This window comes from Bison bison, unplaced genomic scaffold, assembly GCF_000754665.1.
Source record: "Bison bison bison isolate TAMUID 2011002044 unplaced genomic scaffold, Bison_UMD1.0 scf7180017864473, whole genome shotgun sequence".
NCBI lineage: Eukaryota > Metazoa > Chordata > Mammalia > Artiodactyla > Bovidae > Bison > Bison bison.
Genome location: NW_011495034.1, coordinates 1817496 through 1837611, shown reverse-complemented (window position 1 = coordinate 1837611; position 20116 = coordinate 1817496). Strand labels below are relative to the sequence as shown.

Below are 20116 nucleotides of genomic sequence, written 5' to 3'. Positions count from 1 at the left end.
CAGTGTTCTCAATTTTTTTTTTTTTTTTTTTAAGTGAAACATTAGGCAGAAAAGAGTTGTGCTCTCATGGTAGTTTGAATTACTTTTTAGGAGCCTTTTCTTCCAGGTTTCATTTGGCCAGTCATTTTGATTTGCCTGGTTCTGAGTCTGTATTCAGTATAGCTTAGGAACTTCCCATGTGTGCCCGCTCATCTCTTAGCCAAGATGGATTCTAGTGCAGAGGCTTATGGGTAGTTGACATCACTTACTGTGAGGTGATGCCTCCTCCCTTTTTGACCTCTAAGGAGCCTTTCATGTGTAGTCTGCAAGGTCTCCTTGACTTTGAATGAGGAGTAAGTGGTCTTTTATCTCTTATCTGGGCAAGGCCCAGACTCTTCCATCGTCCTGCTTTTATGGAGTTTCTGGTATTTATGGAGTTTCTGTCCACAGGGGAGAAACTGTTCAGTTCAGCTCAGTTCAGTCAATCAGTTGTGTCCGACTCTTTGTGACCCCATGAACCGCAGCACGCCAGGCCTCCCTCGGTTCAGTTCAGTTCAGTCGTTCAGTCGTGTCCGACTCTTTGCGACCCCATGAATCGCAGCACGCCAGGCCTCCCTGTCCATCACCAACTCCCGGAGTTCACCCAAACTCACGTCCATCAAGTCAGTGATGCCATCCAGCCATCTCATCCTCTGTCATCCCCTTCTCCTCCTGCCCCCAATCCCTCCCAGCATCAGAGTCTTTTCCAATGAGTCAACTCTTTGCATGAGGTGGCCAAAGTACTGGAGTTTCAGCTTTAGCATCATTCCTTCCAGTGAACACCCAGGACTGATCTCCTTTACCAGGGACTGGTTGGATCTCCTTGCAGTCCAAGGGACTCTCAAGAGTCTTCTCCAACACCACAGTTCAAAAGCATCAATTCTTCAGCGCTCAGCTTTCTTTATAGTCCAACTCTCACATCCATACATGACCACTAGAAAAACCATAGCCTTGACTAGACGGACCTTTGTTGACAAAGTAATGTCTGCCTCAAATCCCCCGAGGGATATGAACCCCAAGAAATCTTTATTGGGAGGATGAAGGGCAAAGGTCTGTCTTCTCTAGCTTCTAGTTGGGGTCACAAAGCTCTTGTTCTGTCTCGGGGTGACTTCTGCTGTTATTTTGGCAGGATCTATTCCGAGGAGTGGCTGGTATCTCTCCATCACTATCATCTTAATGCAAAACTTAAAATTTGGAAGAGACAGACTTAATAATCTAGATTGGAAAAATCAGGGGCCAAATATCAATAAAAGAATTTTTTGTAACCAGGGGCCCAAGCAGGAGTAAGAACCAGGTTACATTTGGTAGCAGTTTTGATCCTGGTCTAGATAGAGTCAGAGCTTGGGTTACCCTGTCCAGGGAAATGGAGCTATTTGGTGTGGTCATACACATTTTCTTTGTCCTGTTAGCCTAGTATGATTGATGTAGGTGTCACAGACCCAGTTAGAAGTAGTTGGACAAGTGACAGTGTGAATGTTAATAGACAAAATTGGTCACATTTCTTTTCAGGAGAGTAAGTCAGAAACCCAGTCTGGCCCTGGTGCTTTGGGGAGACTTGTAGCCAAGTCGCCATTTGTCTTGTTTTACCTAGGTAGGTTTTAACTCTTGGTTTGGTTTTAACATATGGATAATGAGTGCTATTGGTCCCTGCACATGTGTTTTCTCATCTTGTTAACATATGATTTAAAGCAAATTCATTGTCTAAAAATATAATAATTATAAGAGGAGGCCTTTAAAAAGTCAGGTTGTGGTCACCAGCTGCTAGCAGACATTCTTTTGAGACTGGTTGGTGGCATCCCAAGTTTGACACAGTTCAGAAAACTTAAGTTCTTAGTAATACAAGGACTTGTCTGAAATCTCATCCATAGTAGGAGACCAATTCTTATGACTACAAGTAAGGGTAATTCTTTTCTGCCACACTATTCTAGTTCCACACTATTCTAGTCAGGAAATTGAAGATTTCCTGACTGCATTTTGAAAGAGCAATTTGGGTAGAGAGAATAGGTAGAATCCACAGTTTTCTATCTGTGTGATTTTACATCAATTTACATCAAGCTTTTACATCAATTTCCTCTTTCTAAAGTAAAGGTAATATACAGGGCAATCAGTTCATTTATGTAAAGCACTATGCTTGTCCATATGAAAGTTCAAAAGGTGGTAGACATAACGTTTGTAAACTGTGGACAAGTTGGCAGCCTTCTAAAGGTTTGAGTAAAAACGTTCCAAGCAGAAGGGACTTCAATATAGTTACTCCATTTTCTGATCTATATATATCACTATGTTTCTTTTTCCTTCATAACATTGTTTGGTACTTACATGTGCATGAATTGTCTCATTGATTTTTCAGAACAACTCAGGAGATAAATAGTTATTCCCTTTTTACAGGAAAGAGTTGAATCTTAGGTGATGGGTGATGTGCCCAGGGTAATTTATAACTTAATTAGTGGTGTATCTGAGTTACTAGCCCAGTGTTGTCTGAACTTTATGTGCTACATAATTGCCAGGTCTAACTGGCCTCCTCTTTCTGAGGTCACAAAGCTATTAATGCATGAAATATATTGTTTCATTTTGGTCTTAAGTATTTCAGAGACTAGCATGATCAGATTTGTGTTTTAGGAATATAACTGAACTCTTAACCAAGTGTATACATAGGATTATGAGCCATTGTTGAGGGCTCAACCTCTACTGACTGGCACCTTTATAGTGAAGCAGTCTTCAAGGTTAACCATTGCCTGTAGCTAGCTATACTCCTCCACTCAATTTCTCATCAACACTTCATCACATATAAAACAAATCTTCACCTTTAATTTGTTTGTTCCTTTTGTTTTAAATTTGTTTTCTCTGATTTCTAAAGTATTTACCCTTACTTTTCTTCCTGGCTGCCCAAGCCAGAAACCTAGAAGTTATCACCACATCTAATCAATTCAGGGTCCTAAATATGTTTTTGATTGCCCACTTTCATTATCCCTAAAGAAAGGCACATAAGACTGTCTATAATCTAGTGTATCCAGTATATATATATTAGGCATTATGCATTTCTGTTTTCTGAATTTCTTGGAATTTTCAGAATGGACCAAGGTAATTTTAGTGCTTTTATATTTACTCTTACTTCTGCCTCAAATGCCCATTAACCCCAGGCTGACATGTGCTCATCTTAAGTCTTCGTTTATACATATCCTTTGGGAAATCTCTCTATCCCTCCTATTGACTCTACATTCCTGTGAGTCACTTGTTATATCTTTACCATAGATTTTTAATCATGAGTTTTTTTAGTACTTGCTTAAATTCATTCCCTTCTACTAAGCAGTTCATTCCCCGTACTAAACTGTGACCCACTGATGGTAGACTATGTACTAGATAATAAATCTTGTTCGGTCAATACAGTTGTTAAATGAGCTGTATTTTCACTCAAGTATTATCGATGAATATCGAGAATAGACTTTTTCGAATTATCTAGAGTAACAGTGAAAACTGTCAGTCGCTTAGTTGTGTCTGACTCTGCAATCCCACAACTGTAGCCCTCTCTAGGCTCCTCTGTCCATGGGATTTCTTAGGCAAGAATACTGGAGTGTGTAGCCATTCCCTTCTCCAGGGGATCTTCCCAACCTAGGGATTGAACCCGGGTCTCCTGCATTGCGGGCAGATTCTTGACCGTCTGATTCACCAGGGAAGCCCTTAAGCTCTTTGTATTTTTATTTTTGCAGTACCTTGTGACCTGTAGATGCACTGAGGAGGCAGCATAGTGTTGTAGAAATAGCTTGGACTTTACTGTGAAATAGATCTATGTTTGAATCCTGAATCCTAACTCTTTGCTGATAGTGTGATTTGGGTGGCCTACTTAACCTCTCTGATGTAAAATATCACATGCCTTCAATAAGTATTGTTCAAAGCATAGATAAGATTAACACTAGGCATTGGGCCAGGAATTTAGGGGAAACATGAGGGCAGGAGGCAGGTTTGAGGATTATGAGCACATAGGTTAAAGTAACATGAAGACATTGAAACTATCCAAGGTGAGTGAGTATGAATTAGGAAAGGATAACTCAGTGGAACACTGAGAGAAGCCCAACACTTGAATGTCAGGGGAAGGGAAAATGCCTTTGGAGAAGTGGTAGGAGAGCGAGCCCATGCTGAAATGCTTCAGTGGTTCCCTGTCCTTTCAGTACTCCTTGGAGATGTGAATGTGGTGGTAATGATTCAACAGCAGGGACGTCAAGTAACATTATCCCCAAGTAATGTTTGGCAATTTGGATGTCATTGGTAACCTTGGTATGTATGGTTTCCTTGGAGGAGAGTGCTCGGAAACCAGTGACAGAGATATTGCAAGAACAAATGTGAGCTCTGGGATAAAAGTTATCTTTTTGTTACTGAAGAAATGGTAGTAATAAAAACTACTATTTGTGGAATATACATTTGGTGGCAGATACCATGCTGAGCAGCTTCATTTATCATTATAGTAACTCTGTGAGGTAGGTGGCATTGTCTCTGCTTTCAGGTGAAGAAATGAAGGCTTGGAGAGATTATTGTACTTTGTAGTTACATAATTGGTAACAGCTGGCATTGCTATATTTGAATTCAAATATGTAGGATTCAGAGAAGTGCCAGCTCTTAGTCACTTCCATATTTATGTTCATAGTACTCTGTATGTGCCTCTCTTGTTACATATTGTATAGCATCACTTTTATTTAGATTTAATATTCTTTTTTCCCTTTAAGTTTTTGAGTTATATATCATAACAAATTAGGGAATTCTTTGCTCTTGTACCTTAATTATTGCATGTAGGTTTGAGTGACTGATGTAAGTGGTTCTTTTCAGGTATTAGGAAGACACTGAAAACACAAAATTTTAGAGCCTCAAAGGAATTAAGTACTTGTGACTGCTTTGCCACCTATCATGTTTTCCAGTTTAACATTTTAAACTACTTGAGGCTTTGGTACTTTGTCTTCATGTCTGCTAACTACCGAACACTTTGTTAGCTTGTTTACATGTAGTCTAGTGGAAACAGAACTGGAGCTAGGAAGAACTAGGAGTTCTCTAGTTCTGTGCTATCATTTCCAAATGGGGAAATCGTAATAGTTAGGAACCAGTTAGGTTTAGAAATTTATGACTTAGTGTGATTTGAAATGGGAGTGGAAAATATGGATTTGGAATGTTTTATGTCTGCTGCACAGAAGTTTTTCCTGTACATACATGTAAACTCACTTACGTCCCTCTAAATAGTCATGTAACTGTTTTTGCTCTGTCATTCATATAAATACAGAAGTTCCTTGATATCAGTCGGGTATTGGTTCTAGGACTCCAATGGTATAACAGAATCCGCAGATGCTTAGGTCCTGTATGTAAAATGCCTTAATATTTGCATACAAGTATACTTTGAATCATCTTTAGATATCTAAATACAATGCCAATGCTATGTAAATATGGTTAAACCTTGAACAACATGGGTTTGAAGTGCATAGGTCGACTTATACTTGGATTTTTGTTAATAAATGTGTACTGCAGTACTACCAAGATCTGCCTCTGAAATTGCAGATGTGGAGCTGTGACTAGGAGGGGCCTAGCATAGCGAAAACTGGCTATGAGAGGGCCATTGTGTTGTTCAGGGTCAACTGTAGTTGAAAATGCCATGTAAATACAGTTGGTCAGCATGAGGCAAAATTAAGCTTTTGTTTTTGGAACTTCGTGGAATTTTTAAATACTTTCAATCCAAGCTTTGTTCGATTAACAGATGTGAAACTTGCAGATATGAAGGGCTGACTACATGTTTAAAATAAATTAAAATGAAATAAGTATTTTGGGAACTTAATTTGACACCTTGGAAAAGGTAATTTATGTAGAATTTCTCCTATAAAAGCTTTAAAATCTAGGCATTATAGATGGATTGACTACTCATTTAAAATCCAGAAGACAAAAATACTGAAAGGAGAAGATAATTAGGAGATGATAAATAAAAGGTGATGGAGAAATCCTTAGTGTGAAGTAGTCCACTCTAGATATAAAATTTCTAGTCTATTATATTGGTGTTTAGTTTTCTAACACTGAAGAAACTGAAGATAAGTAGTTTATCAAGTGGCTGCTGCTGCTAAGTCGCTTCAGTCGTGTCCGACTCTGTGTGACCCCATAGACGGCAGCCCACCAGGCTCCCCTGTCCTTGGGATTCTCCAGGCAAGAACACTGGAGTGGGTTGCCATTTCCTTCTCCATCAAGTGGTTGACAAATAATATTTTATTTTTCCAGATCTGAAAGGGCAAAGCAAGAAACATTAGCATATTGGAAAAAGACTAGAGGCTCATGTATGATGGTTGAGTTTTCTTGACTTGCCTGTGGCCTCTCTAATCAACATATTAGCATTTATGTGTGTTTTTAAGATGTATGTTTATTTTAAAATGTGTACATGAACTTGGTAAAGCATTCAAAAGAGGTTTGTAGTAAAAAGTAAGTCTGCCTTGCATTTCTGTCTCCAGCCATGTGCTCTTCCCTGGAGCAACCACTATTAACCATTTTCTTGTATGTTCTTCTAAACATCTTTCATGCATATTTAAGCATAAACATATGCTTACATATACATTTTCTCATAAGTAGTATTACACATGCATCTAGTTTTAAGAGACATTTTACAATTTATCTTGCAGGCTATTTCATATTAGAAAATATGTAGCTGCCTTTTTTTTTTGATACATGAACAATCTTTTGCATGGACATACCTGAACTATCTTAACTATGAAGATTTTTTTCATGCATTGATGCAGTGACCGTTCTTGTACTTATGCCGTTTCACACATAGATATATTTTTACAGGATAAACTCTTAGGAGTAAAATTACTTGAGTCAGAAGGAATGTGCATTTTACATTCTGGCAAATATTACTGAATTGCTGTCTCTAATAACTGTACTGGTGTACACTCACCAACAATGGAGTAGAGTTTCTATTTCTCCACACCCTTGTCTATACATAGTGATATCAACCTTTTTGATCTTTGTCTTTTTGATAAAATTAGTGTCTCATTGTAGTTTTAATTTACATTTCTTTTCTTTTGAATGAGATGAGTTTCTTTTTAAAAATTCATTTAAATCCACCCCACACCCCCTTTTTGTGTGAGAAAGTTGGTCATATTCTTTGACTTTTATTCTGTTGGTCTCTTACTATTTTGTATAGATGATATATTAAAGGAAAAAGTTTCCCCTTTTTTGTCTTTAAAGTTTTTTATGTATGTTTTAAACTGATGGAATTTATTGGAGTTTTATAACTTTTGGATTTTAAATCACATTTAGAGAGACTTTTTGTGCTTTGAGATTATAAAAAAGAGTCTCTTTGTTTTTCATCTAGTATTTTAATGTGTTATATCTTATGTTTGACCCATCTGGAATGTATATTGGTGTAAGGTATGAAATAAGTATTTATAGATTTTTTTTCCTCCCAGATAGCTATCCAGTTGTTTGGTTACTTGTTGTTTGGCATATTTTTAAAAATACTTATTTATTTAGAACCAGCACTGGGTTCTAGTTAGGGCACGGAGGATCTTTTTGTTGTGGCATGCAGGGTCTTTAGTTACAAGATCAAGTTTCTTGACCAGGGGTTGAACCTTGGCCCCCTGAATTGGGAGCATGGAGTCTTGGCCACTAGACCACCAGGAAAGTTCCAATACCTGCTGTTTAATTAACATCTCCCTCTGTGGTGAAGAACCTTCCAGGCAGAGAAAACAATGTTAGCACGGTACCTGGCATTTAGTAAATACTGACTGAGAAGAGTGTTGGTTATTGTGGTGGTGGAGGTGCTAGTGATAATGATTATTTAAATTCTTTTTTTAATTGGCTGCTCTGGGTCTTCATTGGTGCACGAGGGCTTTCTCTAGTTGCAGCAAGCAGGGAGTGCCCTTTAGGGCACGTGGGCTTCAGTAGTTGTGGCTCGTGGACTCAACTGTCTGCTGGAGGGCTTCAGAGTGCAGGCCCAGGAGTTGTGGCACACTGGCTTCGTTGCTTTGAGGCTTGTGGGAGTTAAACCCTTGTCCTCTGCGTTGGCAAGCAGGTTCTTAACCACTGGACCACCAGGGAAGCCTGATCATTCAGTTTTAAGGGGTAAAGTTTTCAAATGGGATTCCTATAAAGACAGTAGATTTAAGTGTGTTTATAGCTTGTGGAGGTATAACTGGTTAGAGTGTAGAAATACAGGAGAAAAGTAATGAGGGTTCTGGAAGAAAAGAGGCAGATTCTAGAGTAAGACACAGAAGTTAACCTTAAACATGAGACTGGAAAAACGCTGAGAGGATGACTGATACAGATACAGAATACTGTAGATGTGAAGGTGATGTCGATGCAAATAACCAGTGACCCATAGTAGGAATAAATGAGGGTTTTATTCCAACTCAGCTGCAGACTGTAGCCCAGGAAACAACATCTCAGTAACTTGGGAGGAGCCAGTATAAACATGAATTTTTTTTTGCTGGGAAATGCATACAGTCAAGCGTACATGTTGGTAAAAGAGTACTGCTAATCACAAATGACAGATACCTCAAGTAAATGATAGTAGTATTTCTCTGTGTGTGGGGAGGTTCGAGAATCTGGTCGTCTGACCTATCGTGGAGTCTGTAGATCCCCAGTGTAGATGCTTCATCCTGTTTTTCCCATCCTAAATTTTCCTCAGGACGTACTGTCAGTGGGTTACTGCAGTGGGTTGCGACTCAAGCTTTGTGTTACTGGATGGTGAGCCACACTCTTCTTTAATGGTAAAAGCAGATGTACAGTGTGTTTGACAGGCCATAAGACAGGCTGTTTTTAGTTAGCATAAATTTAAAGCCAAGTCATGTATAAGCAAGAATGACCTCTCCATATCTCAGTATGGGAAAATTTCTTCTATTAGTGAAAAGTTTTTGTTTTTTAAACCTGGTTAATTTTTTTTTTTTTGGCAACCACAACAGAGCAGATAATGCAAAATGGTGGCCCCCTAAAAAACAATAATAAGGTGACCTCAAAATTCATTTCTTTGAAAGGTACATATGAAGTAGGGACAGGTGACTGCAGTTTCAGGGCTTGAAATCTCCTAAAATGCAGGAATAGCACAAAGTAATACCTCTCTCTTCCTTTCTGTCCTTTCTTCCCTTCCCTCATCTCTCTCACTCACACACACTCTCTCTCCTGTCAGATGACAAAATTTAAAACAATTGGTAACAACTTCGCTGTTTTTTATTCAAGGGAAAATGACCCATGGATTGCTGGGAGTTCAGTTCTCACTAGCAGTGAGGCAGGCTTCCAGGGGATTTTGGTCAAGAGAGAGAGAATTTTGCAGAATGTTGGAAGAGGCAACTCTGAAGGAGGGTGTGCTTGACTAGGAGGTGGGGGTTTCCTACTGAGGCGTGCAGGTCCTATTTTGTACAGGGAGGTGAGTGCACCAAAGCAGAGTTGGAGGATTGATTGGTGTTAGGTTTCCTGGATGGGTGTATCTGTAACTGTGGGCTGACGTAGGCTTGGGTTTGTGATACACGCAGGGCCTGATTAAATGAATTAACTTAATCACTCCCCATATACATACCTACCCATAATGCCTGGATCCTGAAGTAAAGTTTGAGTGAAGTCAAAGAACTTAGGCATACCTCGGATGTGAGAGACCCTTCCAGTCATCTGTATGGTGACGTAGAATCCAGGCAAACAAGCTGGAAGGGGGCTGCCAGCTGGATCCACTTCCTTTCCTCCTCAACTTTCTCGGTGGGGGTGGATGGAGCCACCTTTCAGACAGGCTTATAGTCAAGCAGAACTCACCTCCCTCATCAAAACTGGGAGAGGAGGCCGAGCTTTTGTCGGTGAACCTCTTAACTTTGCCACAAATTCCATACGGAGAGTATCACAGGGGAGGAGGAGCAACTAAAGTCAGAGCCTGTCTTTGATTTGCTTGCTTGCTCTTGAAAGTAGGAATCAGAGGCACTTAAATAGGGGGATAGTTGTAAAATACTTGAGAAGAGTGAGAGAGATGCTGTATTTCTTACTTTGTTTCTCCTTCTCTTACAGGTCACCCTTGCAATTATGGATATTTAAAAGGATCAGACAGTGTGGAGGGGGAGTTCCCCTCCTCACTCCCCCTTGGTGCTTGACTTCAGGAATAATTTATAAACTGTGGAAAGTTTTCTTTTTTAAAGAAAGAACTTGTATTTGATATAAACTTTATAGAGCTATTTATAATTTTTTGATTTAAATGCCAAAATACATTGTACAAATCTATATAGTTTTATACTGTTGCCAGGAGGATTTAAATTATAACCCTAAGCAGGCCGTTTATTCTCTATCAGTCTTTCTGAATAGCAGCTTTGTGGCCTGGCTTTTTCATTTTTTAAAATTATCTGACTATTCTGAAGAAGGAAGCTGCATAAAAACAAATAGGATGAATTCCTCCATCCCTGACTGCACATCAAAGTGTCGCTCCCTGACGCATGCTTTGGATGTCCTTTCTGTGGTAACGAAGGGGAGTGAAAACCAGATTAAGGCCTTTCTATCCAGTCATTGTCACAATGCTGCAACCATCAGGGATGCCTTTGGTCGGAATGCCCTCCACCTTGTTGCCTCCTGTGGGAAAAAAGGAGTGTTAGATTGGCTTATTGAGAAAGGAGTGGATCCCTCGGTGAAAGACAAGGAGTCAGGATGGACAGCTTTGCATAGAAGCATTTTTTATGGGCATATTGATTGTGTTTGGTCTCTACTGAAGGTAAGTGTCATTTGTTTTTTTAAAACTTTTCGGTCTGGCATGTGTTTTTCTTAATCTCCACGAAGAGATTGGCGTTCTTATCAATTGACAAGAACTTGATATCTTTTATTGTAACCATTTTTAGAATTCAAATCTCATATATCCTTTTAATTTGAACTTTTTACAATGTGAAATTCTAAACATATACTAAAGTTTATAATGTAAACTATTGGCTAATTTTGTGTTCCGTATTTAATATGTCTCCACTGACTTTCTCCACCCCATGTTATTTTAAAGTAAATCCCAGACATTTTGTCATTTACACAGTACTATATATCAGTATTTTTAAAAAGTATGGTTTCCTTTTCTATACTTATATTACTAGCTACTTTAAAAGGCACTAGTTATTGAAATCATATAAAGACTCTGATTTGGGTAGTGTGTTCATCTCTTGTTTGGCTAGGGATTAAGTTTTTCCTGTTATTTTTGTTCAGTCACTGAGTCGTGTCCAACTCTTTGTGACCTCGTGGACTGCAGCACACCAGGCTTCCCTGTCCTTCAGTATCTCCCGGAGTTTGCTCAAATTCATGTCCATTGAGTCAATGATGCTGTCTAACCATCTTGTGCCCTGCAGCCTCCTCCTCCTCCTCCTGTCCTCAATCTTTCCCAGCCGCAGGGTCTTTTCCAGTGAGTTGGCTCTTCACATCAGGTAGCCAAAATATTGGGGCTTTAGCATCAGGTCTTCCATTGGATATTCAGGGTTGATTTCCTTTAGGATTGACTGGTTTGACCTCCTTGCTGTCCGTAAACAGTATGAAAAGGCACATTTTTTATAGTTGTTTAAAAAATTAATAATCAGAATCAGTTTTGCACGCGTGCTAGGGCACTTCAGTCATGTCTGACTCTTTGCAACCCTGTGGGCTATAGCATACCAGGCTCCTTTGTCCTTGGGATTCTCCAGGCAAGAATACTGGAGTGGGTTGCCATTTCCTCCTCCAGGGAATCTTCCCAACCCAGGGACTGAACCCATGTCTTTGGCATCTCCTGCATTGGCAGGTGGGTTCTTTACCACTAGCACCACCTGGGAAGCCCAGAAAGTGTTAGTCGCTCAGTAGTGTCCGACTCTGCAATTCCATGGACTGTAGCCCGCCAGGCTCCTCTGTCCTTGGGATTTCCCAGAATCAGTTTATTTTAAATTTCCCATGAAGTAGATTAAATCTAGGCTTGTTGTACTGGTTAGACAAATAATGTTTTGAGATATACCCCGGTATCATTTCATTAGTAAATGCAAGTTAAAAACTGTCAGAAATCATGAGTTTTAAATTGCACAGTTTTTTTTTTTTTTTTTTAAACTTTACATAACACAGTTTGTTTTTGTACCAGCATTCAGTCATGTTTGTGGAGGACCAGAGAAGAACAAAGCAGAACAAAGTTCCTGTCCTCAAGGAACTTGTGGTCACATTGTAAGACATTAGGGACCTTATATTCTATTTTTGACTTCAAAACAATTGTTTGCATAGTGGTCTTTAGGTAGTAACATTTACTGATGAAAATTATTTTCAGTATATATTAATAGCAAAATGTCCTTTTTGGAGCTAAACTATCTAGGTCTACCACTTACCAAGTCATCTTGGATGAGTTACTGAATCTTGAACCTCAGTTTCAACTATAAAAAAAAGGATAATGATAGTACCATCCTCACTTTTTTTTCCCCAGTGAGTTTCAAGGAAGAAAAACTTTTCTTAAGTATTAATAGTACTATTAATTCCTATTATATCTAAAACCTTTGTATATCAGTTTAGTTCCCTTATTATAACCTCTTGTATAGGAAGAGTTAGGTTAGTAAGAGTTATAGCATCTGTCAGCTCTGCTTTGGCCTCTCGCTGTAGTTTCTGCTGGAAACTGGGTGACCACCGACCCTTTCAAGCCTGAGAATGGCCTTCGGGTTTCTGCTGTGCTAGGGTTTGCCATTCAGGTGTGAGGATTTGGGTCTTCAGTTTGAAATAGGTTCTGGTATGAATTTTGGACCTTCCCTCCCTTTGGCTTTCATTTACCTTTAGAAATCCTCTGTCATCCTTGCTGCCTTGGCCAGGAGGGGCCAGGACATTGTGCCTTGGGCCACCTTGCTCTTGGCTTGACTGTCTGATTTTCATCAAGCGTCCTTCTGATCAGTGATAGACATCCAACGTGGATGCTTCCCACTGATAAAATATCCCATAGAAACGTCTTTCTTCCATGTTGCTGTAATCCATCTGCATTTGTTTGGTCCAGACTTCTTTCCTTTCCCCTTTTAACTCTTCTTTAATTGGAAGGGCTGCAATGATAGAATTGTTTGTTGTCAATTTCGCTTCTGCTGGCAACTCTAGCATTTAAGGTGTTATGGATGAGCAGGAAGAGACTATACAGAAAAGCACATTTTAAATGAATTACATTTGATAAAAACTTTATAGTATGAAATTTTAAAATTAAGTGCTAAAATTGTACAATAAATATACACCCATGCTGTCAGTTCCCAGTTGCCAAAGATGAAAAACCTCAGCAGAAACTTCTTATGGAAGAACTAGCTGAATCATAAGCGTGTGTGGACTAAATGATAACCTATTTGTAAAGTATTTGGAACAGAAATTTTTCTTTAGTGCCTGATGTGTGTTAGGCAGTGATCTCAGTGCTAGACATATTGTAATGAAAAAAAAAAGAATCCTTTTTTGCTTGTTTTTTTTCATTATGCTTAGATGCTATTTAGTAAGCTGGTGAATTTATCTCCTCTTTGGGGGATATGTAAAGAGTTGATCTTTAAATAAATGAGATAGACTACACACTGGTCCTTTACCTTTAGAGTTTAAAGTAAGCATATTAAAAAGTATCAGAGACCACCATATCTAGGGAACTCCAAAGGTAAAAAAAAGTTCCTAGTCCTTTATGCAGTTGGCGCTACTTAAGAAGACGCACATAGGGTCCAGTACAGTTTAGGATGAGTTTATAAAACTGGTAAAGTGAAATCTGCAGGGATCTAAGTTTCTGGGATCCTATTTGTCAAATTCGTAACTTGGAACACTGCCCTGGAATCAGCCCTTTTTACTCTTATAAAAGTCAAAATTAGGTCTTTCTATGTGGATTTATTATATCTAACTTAGAAAATAGGCAACATACATTTTTAAATTTATTAAGATCTTATTAAAAGATCACTTCTGAATTTTGTTTTATTTGTTAGCTCACTATCTTGAGTAGTTTTTGTTCATTGACAATCCTTGTGAAATCAGTTGTCGTTACTGTCTGGAACACAATGAAGTTAGAATTGGTATTGCTGTTTACTTGCTAAATCATGTCCATCTCTTTTGCAGTGCTATGGACTGGGTTTCCCTGGTGGCTCCGTGGTAAAGAATCGATTCTAGTTTATTAAAATTCATTGTTACAAGATAAGAGGAGAGTCCCTTTCTTAAGTAACCCAAAACAGTGTTCCAACATATTATGGTTAAAGTTTAAAAATTTCATGGTTCCATCTCAACCTATAACTCCAGTGTGTGTGGACAGGCAGGGATTACTCACATCAGTCAAAATAGTTGTTGAGGGCTTCCCTGTGTTAAGTGATTAAGAATCCACCCTCCAGTGCAGAGGTCATGGGTATGATCCCTGCTCTGAGAATATCCCATGTGCCACGGAGCGACTAAGTCATGCACCAGTACTACTGAGCCTGCCAGCCGCAACTGCTGAAGGCCATGCACCTAGAGTCCCTGCTGGGCAACAGGAGAAGCCGCCACAGTGAGAAGCACATGCACCACGACAGAGAGTAGCCCCTGCTCCCTGCGACTAGAGAAAGCCTGAGCACAGCAGCGAAGACCTAGCACAGCCCCAAATAAGTAATAAGTCTTAACAAAAAGAAACGTAGATTAAAAAATAATTGTTGAATGCCTTATTAAACTGTCAACAAATACTGTTATTTTTGAAAAGGAGTACATTTTGCATTTAAAAAGCTGTAATGTAATAGTAATATGAATTGAACATTGCACTTTCTCCTCTCCTCCCATTATATTTTAAAAGACAGTAAGTATGTACTAAGGATAGGGTATACTAACTGCCTTAAATAAATGGGATGGAAAATGTTCTATTTCATGTTTAAATTCTGGAGATATAAAACTATAGATTAAATTCATCCTTAAAACACACAAATGCACACTGTCACATTTATTTGTGGCCACACCACACATCTTATGGGATCTTAGTTCCCCAACCAGGGATTGAACCTGTGCCCTCAGCAGTGACTTAAGACACAGTCTAACTGTAAGTGATGAGACAATGCTCTGAAATTGCACATAGAAAAGTTTAAGTGGAAAGATATAAATCACACAAATAGAAATAAAAAATATGATTGTCTTCATGTCAATAGTAGATATAACAGAATTTAAGTCAAAAAGATGGAGCATAGGTGATCACATTATATACAGTAAGTTTGAAAAACATAGAAAAAGTAAAAACTGTTGTTTGCCATCATGTAGAAGTCTTTATACCCCTTATCTGGATGTGGAATTTAGTTCTTTAAATACCAAAAAAAAAAATGTGTATGTACATACACACACACTCTCAGAGTTGGGCCCTCTAGGTAACTGACCTGTGTTACCATGGAAAACTTTCATATCTAGTTCATTTAGATTTTTGTTTCATTTTGGTTTTAAATGTTGCTTCTTTACATTTTATGGTTCTTCTTTATTCTACCAAGAATTGGATATTTGATTTGTCTTAGTTTTCTTCTGTGTGAGAAATAAATGTTTATGAGCATAGGAGATAATTGTTATTAGGTGTTTATTTTTAATGTTATTTATAGTTTGATCATCTAACTTGATAAATATAAATGTTACTGATTATAGATAAATAGTTAAAAATATATGCATGTATGTCTATATCTATATGCACATTTTTTCCTTTTTTAGCATGGTGTTAATCTGTATATTCAAGATAAAGAAGGCTTGTCAGCTTTGGATCTTGTAATGAAGGATAGACCAACTCATGTAGTATTCAAAAATACTGGTAAGAAAATTCCATAAATATATTCCATTAAAGTAAAGTTTCGAAAATTTTAAAGAAATTTTATTGTTATAAAAATACCTGAGAAAATTTTTGTGTGGATATCTGCAAAGACTTTTACTCTAATATATATAGGTTGATAACTTTGATTTTCTTTCAGAACACTTAGGTTTATTTTATACTTTTTAATTTCAATCTACATTTATGTGTATAAGAGTGAAAACACAGCCTTGAAGAAAGTAGGGAAAACCACTAAGTCATTCAGGTATCACCTAAGTCAAACCCCTTATAATTACACAGTGGAAGTGACAAATAGATTCAAGGAATTAGATCTGACAGACAGAGTGCCTGAAAAACTGTGGACGGAGGTTTGTAACATTGTAACATTGTACAAGAGGCGGTGATCAAAACCATCCCCAAGAAAAAGAAATGCAAAAAGGCAAAATGGTTGTCTGAGGAGGCCTTACAAATAGCTGAGAAAAGAAGAGAAGCGAAAGTCAAAGGAAAAAAGGAAAGAGATACCCATCTAAATGCAGAGTTACAAAGGATAGCAAGGAGAGATAGGAAAGCCTTCCTCAGCGATCAATGCAAAGAAATAGAGGAAAACAATAGAATGGGAAAGACTAGAAATCTCTTCAAGAAAATTAGAGATACCAAGGGAACATTTCATGCAAAGATGGGCACAATAAAGGACAGAAATGGTATGGACTTAACAGAAGCAGAAGATATTAAGAAGAGGTGGCAAGAATACACAAATGAACTATACAAAAAGATCTTCATGATCCAGATAATCACGATGGTATGATCACTCACCTAGAGCTAGACATCTTGGAATGCAGAGTCAAGTGGGCCTTAGGAAGCATCACTACAAACAAAGCCTACTGGAGGTGATGGAATTCCAGCTGAGCTACTTCAAATTTTAAAAGATGATGCTGTTAAACTGCTGCCCTGAAGCAAATTTGGAAAACTCAGCAGTAGCCACAGGACTGGAAAAGGTCAGTTTTCATTGCAGTCCCAAAGAAAGGCAATGCCAAAGAATGTGCAAACTACTGCACAATTGCACTCATCTAACATGCTAGCAAAGTAATGCTCAAAATTCTCCAAGTTAGACTTCAACAGTATGTGAACTTCCAGATGTTCAAGCTAAATTTAGAAAAGGCAGAGGAACCAGAGATCAAATTGCCAACATCCATTGAATCATAGAAAAGACAGTTCCAGAAGAACATCTACTTCTGCTTCATTGACTACACTAAAGCTTTTGACTATGTGAATGACAACAAACTGGAAAATTCTGAAAGAGATCGGAATACCAGACCATGTTGCCTACCTCCTGAGAAACCTGTATGCAGGTCAAGAAGCAACAGTAAAAGCTGGACATGGAACAATGAACTGGTTCCAAATTGGGAAAGGAGCACATCAAGGCTGTATAGTGTCACCTTGCTTATTTAACTTCTGTGCAGAGTACATCATGTGAAATACCAGGCTGGATGAAGCACAAGTTGGAATCAAGATTGCAGAGAGAAATAACAATAACCTCAGATATGCAGATGACACCACCCTTAGGGCAGAAAGTGAAGAACTAAAGAGCCTCTTGATGAAAGTGAAAGAGGAGAGTGAAAACGTTGGCTTAAAACTCAACATTCACAAAGCTAAGATCATTACATCCGGTCCCATCACTTCATGGCAAAAAAATGGGGAAACAATGGAAACAGTGACAGACTTTATTTTCTCAGGCTCCAAAATCACTGCAGATGGTGACTGCAGCCATGAAATGAAAAGACGCTTGCTCCTTGGAAGAAAAGCTATAACCAACCTAGACAGTGTATTAAAAAGCAGAGACCTTTGCTGACAAATTACTTTGTCAGCAAAGGTCTGTACAGTCAGTGCTGTAGTTTTTCCAGTAGTCATGTATAGATGTGAGAGTTGGACTATAAAGAAAGCTGAGTGCCGAAGAATTGATGCTTTTGAACTGTGGTGTTGGAGAAGACCCTTGAGAGTCCCTTGGACTGCAAGGAGATCCAACCAGTCCATCCTAAAGGAAATCAGTCCTGAATATTCATTGGAAGGACTGATGCTGAAACTGAAGTTCCAGAACTTTTGGCTTCCTGATGCAAGGAGCTGACTGACTCATTAGAAAAGACTTTGCTACTGGGAAAGATTGAAGGCGTGAGGAGAAGGGGACGACAGAGAATGAGATGGTTGGATGGCGTCACCGACTTGATGGACATGAGTTTGAGCAAGCTTCAGGAGCTAGAGAAGGACAGGGAAGCCTGGTGTGCTGCAGTCCGTGGGGTCACAAAGAAGTCAGTCATGATTGTGATTGAACAACAAAGGCAGCTAGAATTGTAGCTACTGTAAAGTGATTGATGTGCATTGAGAAAGGACAGCATTTAAGGTTGAAGGGAAAGGAAGTGATTCTTCTATCCACATATTCATTCTTGTAATGGCACTTATCTTTTCAATTTTTGTGCCCTGTGAGCTTTGTGAATGTAAATTGATTGAAAAGAAGAAGAGATGTAAATGGGGGCACTAGTTAATTTGCATTTTAACTAATGAGCAATCTAGGTAAGGACATGTTCTTCATTTTATTTCTGTCTTGGACACTATATTGCAAGTTACAGTTATTATTCTATTCAAGAACTTGATAAGCGTTCCAAAATAAAAATGAAGATTTATATCATAATTAGCTGTGATATTTATCCCATTTTCATTTTTGTTGCCCTAATCCCTAGTGTGATTTTGCATCTATCAAGAGCAAAGTACTGGAAAATAATCCTTACGTAATAATAGAAACTAATACCATGTGCTTCATTTAGAACCTGTATATATGAAACGTTTTAATGATATTCTACATTTAAATAGTTATCTGTAATATTTTCCTGAGAACTAAGTGAATATGGCAGGTGATACTTTACTCATTTGGCAGTTAAACCTTAGCTGCTAAAGAAACAAGGGTTCAACATGTTAAATTGCCTTCGTTGAGACAGGCCTGTGCTGATTTGGATCTTCTGATTTCTGTTTCTAGAGTGTTATAATAAATTAATAGATGGATAATTTAAAAGAAAATTTTAGTATCTTTCTAAATACGGTAGTTTGGTTTTGGTAGAGAGTCATATTTGAAGTAAATTGATTTGTTCAGTATTAAACAACACTGATACTTGTTTAAAATGTGGTAGAATATAAAAACTCATTTTCATTTTAGATCCTACAGATGTCTACACTTGGGGAGATAATACAAATTTCACCCTGGGTCATGGAAGCCAGAATAGCAAACATCATCCAGAGTTGGTGGATCTGTTCTCCAGGAGTGGGATTTATATCAAGCAGGTATTTACTAATTCTTTTAAGATTTTGTTAATCATAGTTAGACTGTGTAAAGTATCATAAAACTATGAGATGTTTGTGCAGTATTCTTGCCTGGAGTATTCCATGGACAGAGGTGCCTGGTGGGCTACAGTCCATGGGGTCACAAGGAGTCAGACACGACTGAATGACTAACACATTCACGTTTGTATAAGGGGCATTAGAAGTTAGAAGGCGTTTTACAGATAGTTGGAGAAGGAAATGGCAACCCATTCCAGTGTTCTTGCCTGGAGAATCCCAGGGACGGAGGAGCCTGGTGGGCTGCCGTCTATGGGGTCGCACAGAGTCGGACACGACTGAGGCGACTTAGCAGCAGCAGCAGCATACAGATAGTAGTTTTTTAAAGGTAGAACTTCTGTTGGATTTCTAGCTTTTTTTTCCATTTAAAGTTCTTCAAATTGTTTCTCAAGTGAATTTGTTGTTGAAACTCAATTTGTTATTAGTTTTAGGTAAGTGAACCTGAGTTGTTAAATATAAGTAACTGTAAAATTTTAATTGATAATTGTAAAGGTTTTGCCTTTGTCCTTATGTCATAATCCTGGCTGTCTCCCTCTTCAGTGGATTTTGGTACTATTGACCCACTCATCTTTTTCTATAACGCTCTGTGTGTGTGTGTCTCTGTGTGTATAATGCATATCTAGCCTCAATGTTTCTTCCTCTTGAGCTTCATTTCTGTTGCACTCTGGATAGTCTTCAAAGTTTTTAAGTTTAACTAAAGTGTTAATTTTGCCACTAAACAACCTCTACTTAATAATTTTTAAAGCTATAAATCTCATTTTCTAAATCCGAAAATTACACCTCAGAATATGTCTGCTGAGTCCTTTTCTTCATTTTTTCTTCTGATGTAATCATAACTGTCATCCCCTTTTATTCCCCCAATTATTTGGATGATAAATTATATAGCCACCATATTTAGGGTCCCAGGAACAGCGGAGCCTGGTGGGCTACCGTCTATGGGGTTGCACAGAGTTGGACACGACTGAAGTGACTTAGCAGCAGCAGCAGCAGAACACTGTTTTTCACACCAGAAGTCACTAATGTATCACG

At 38.4% G+C, this 20116-nt stretch overlaps 1 protein-coding gene across 2 annotated transcripts in view; it reads left to right on the top strand.

The window, feature by feature from the left end:
* IBTK (inhibitor of Bruton agammaglobulinemia tyrosine kinase) overlaps positions 1 to 20116 on the top strand; it is a 94019-nt gene that overhangs the window by 2176 nt on the left and 71727 nt on the right. For both annotated transcript variants that reach the window (XM_010861727.1, XM_010861726.1), the window contains exons 2-4: positions 10018 to 10708; positions 15613 to 15709; positions 18909 to 19033. In XM_010861727.1, the coding sequence (XP_010860029.1) occupies positions 10202 to 10708; positions 15613 to 15709; positions 18909 to 19033 (729 nt within the window). In that variant the 5' untranslated portion in view covers positions 10018 to 10201. The remainder of the gene's footprint in view (positions 1 to 10017; positions 10709 to 15612; positions 15710 to 18908; positions 19034 to 20116) is intronic.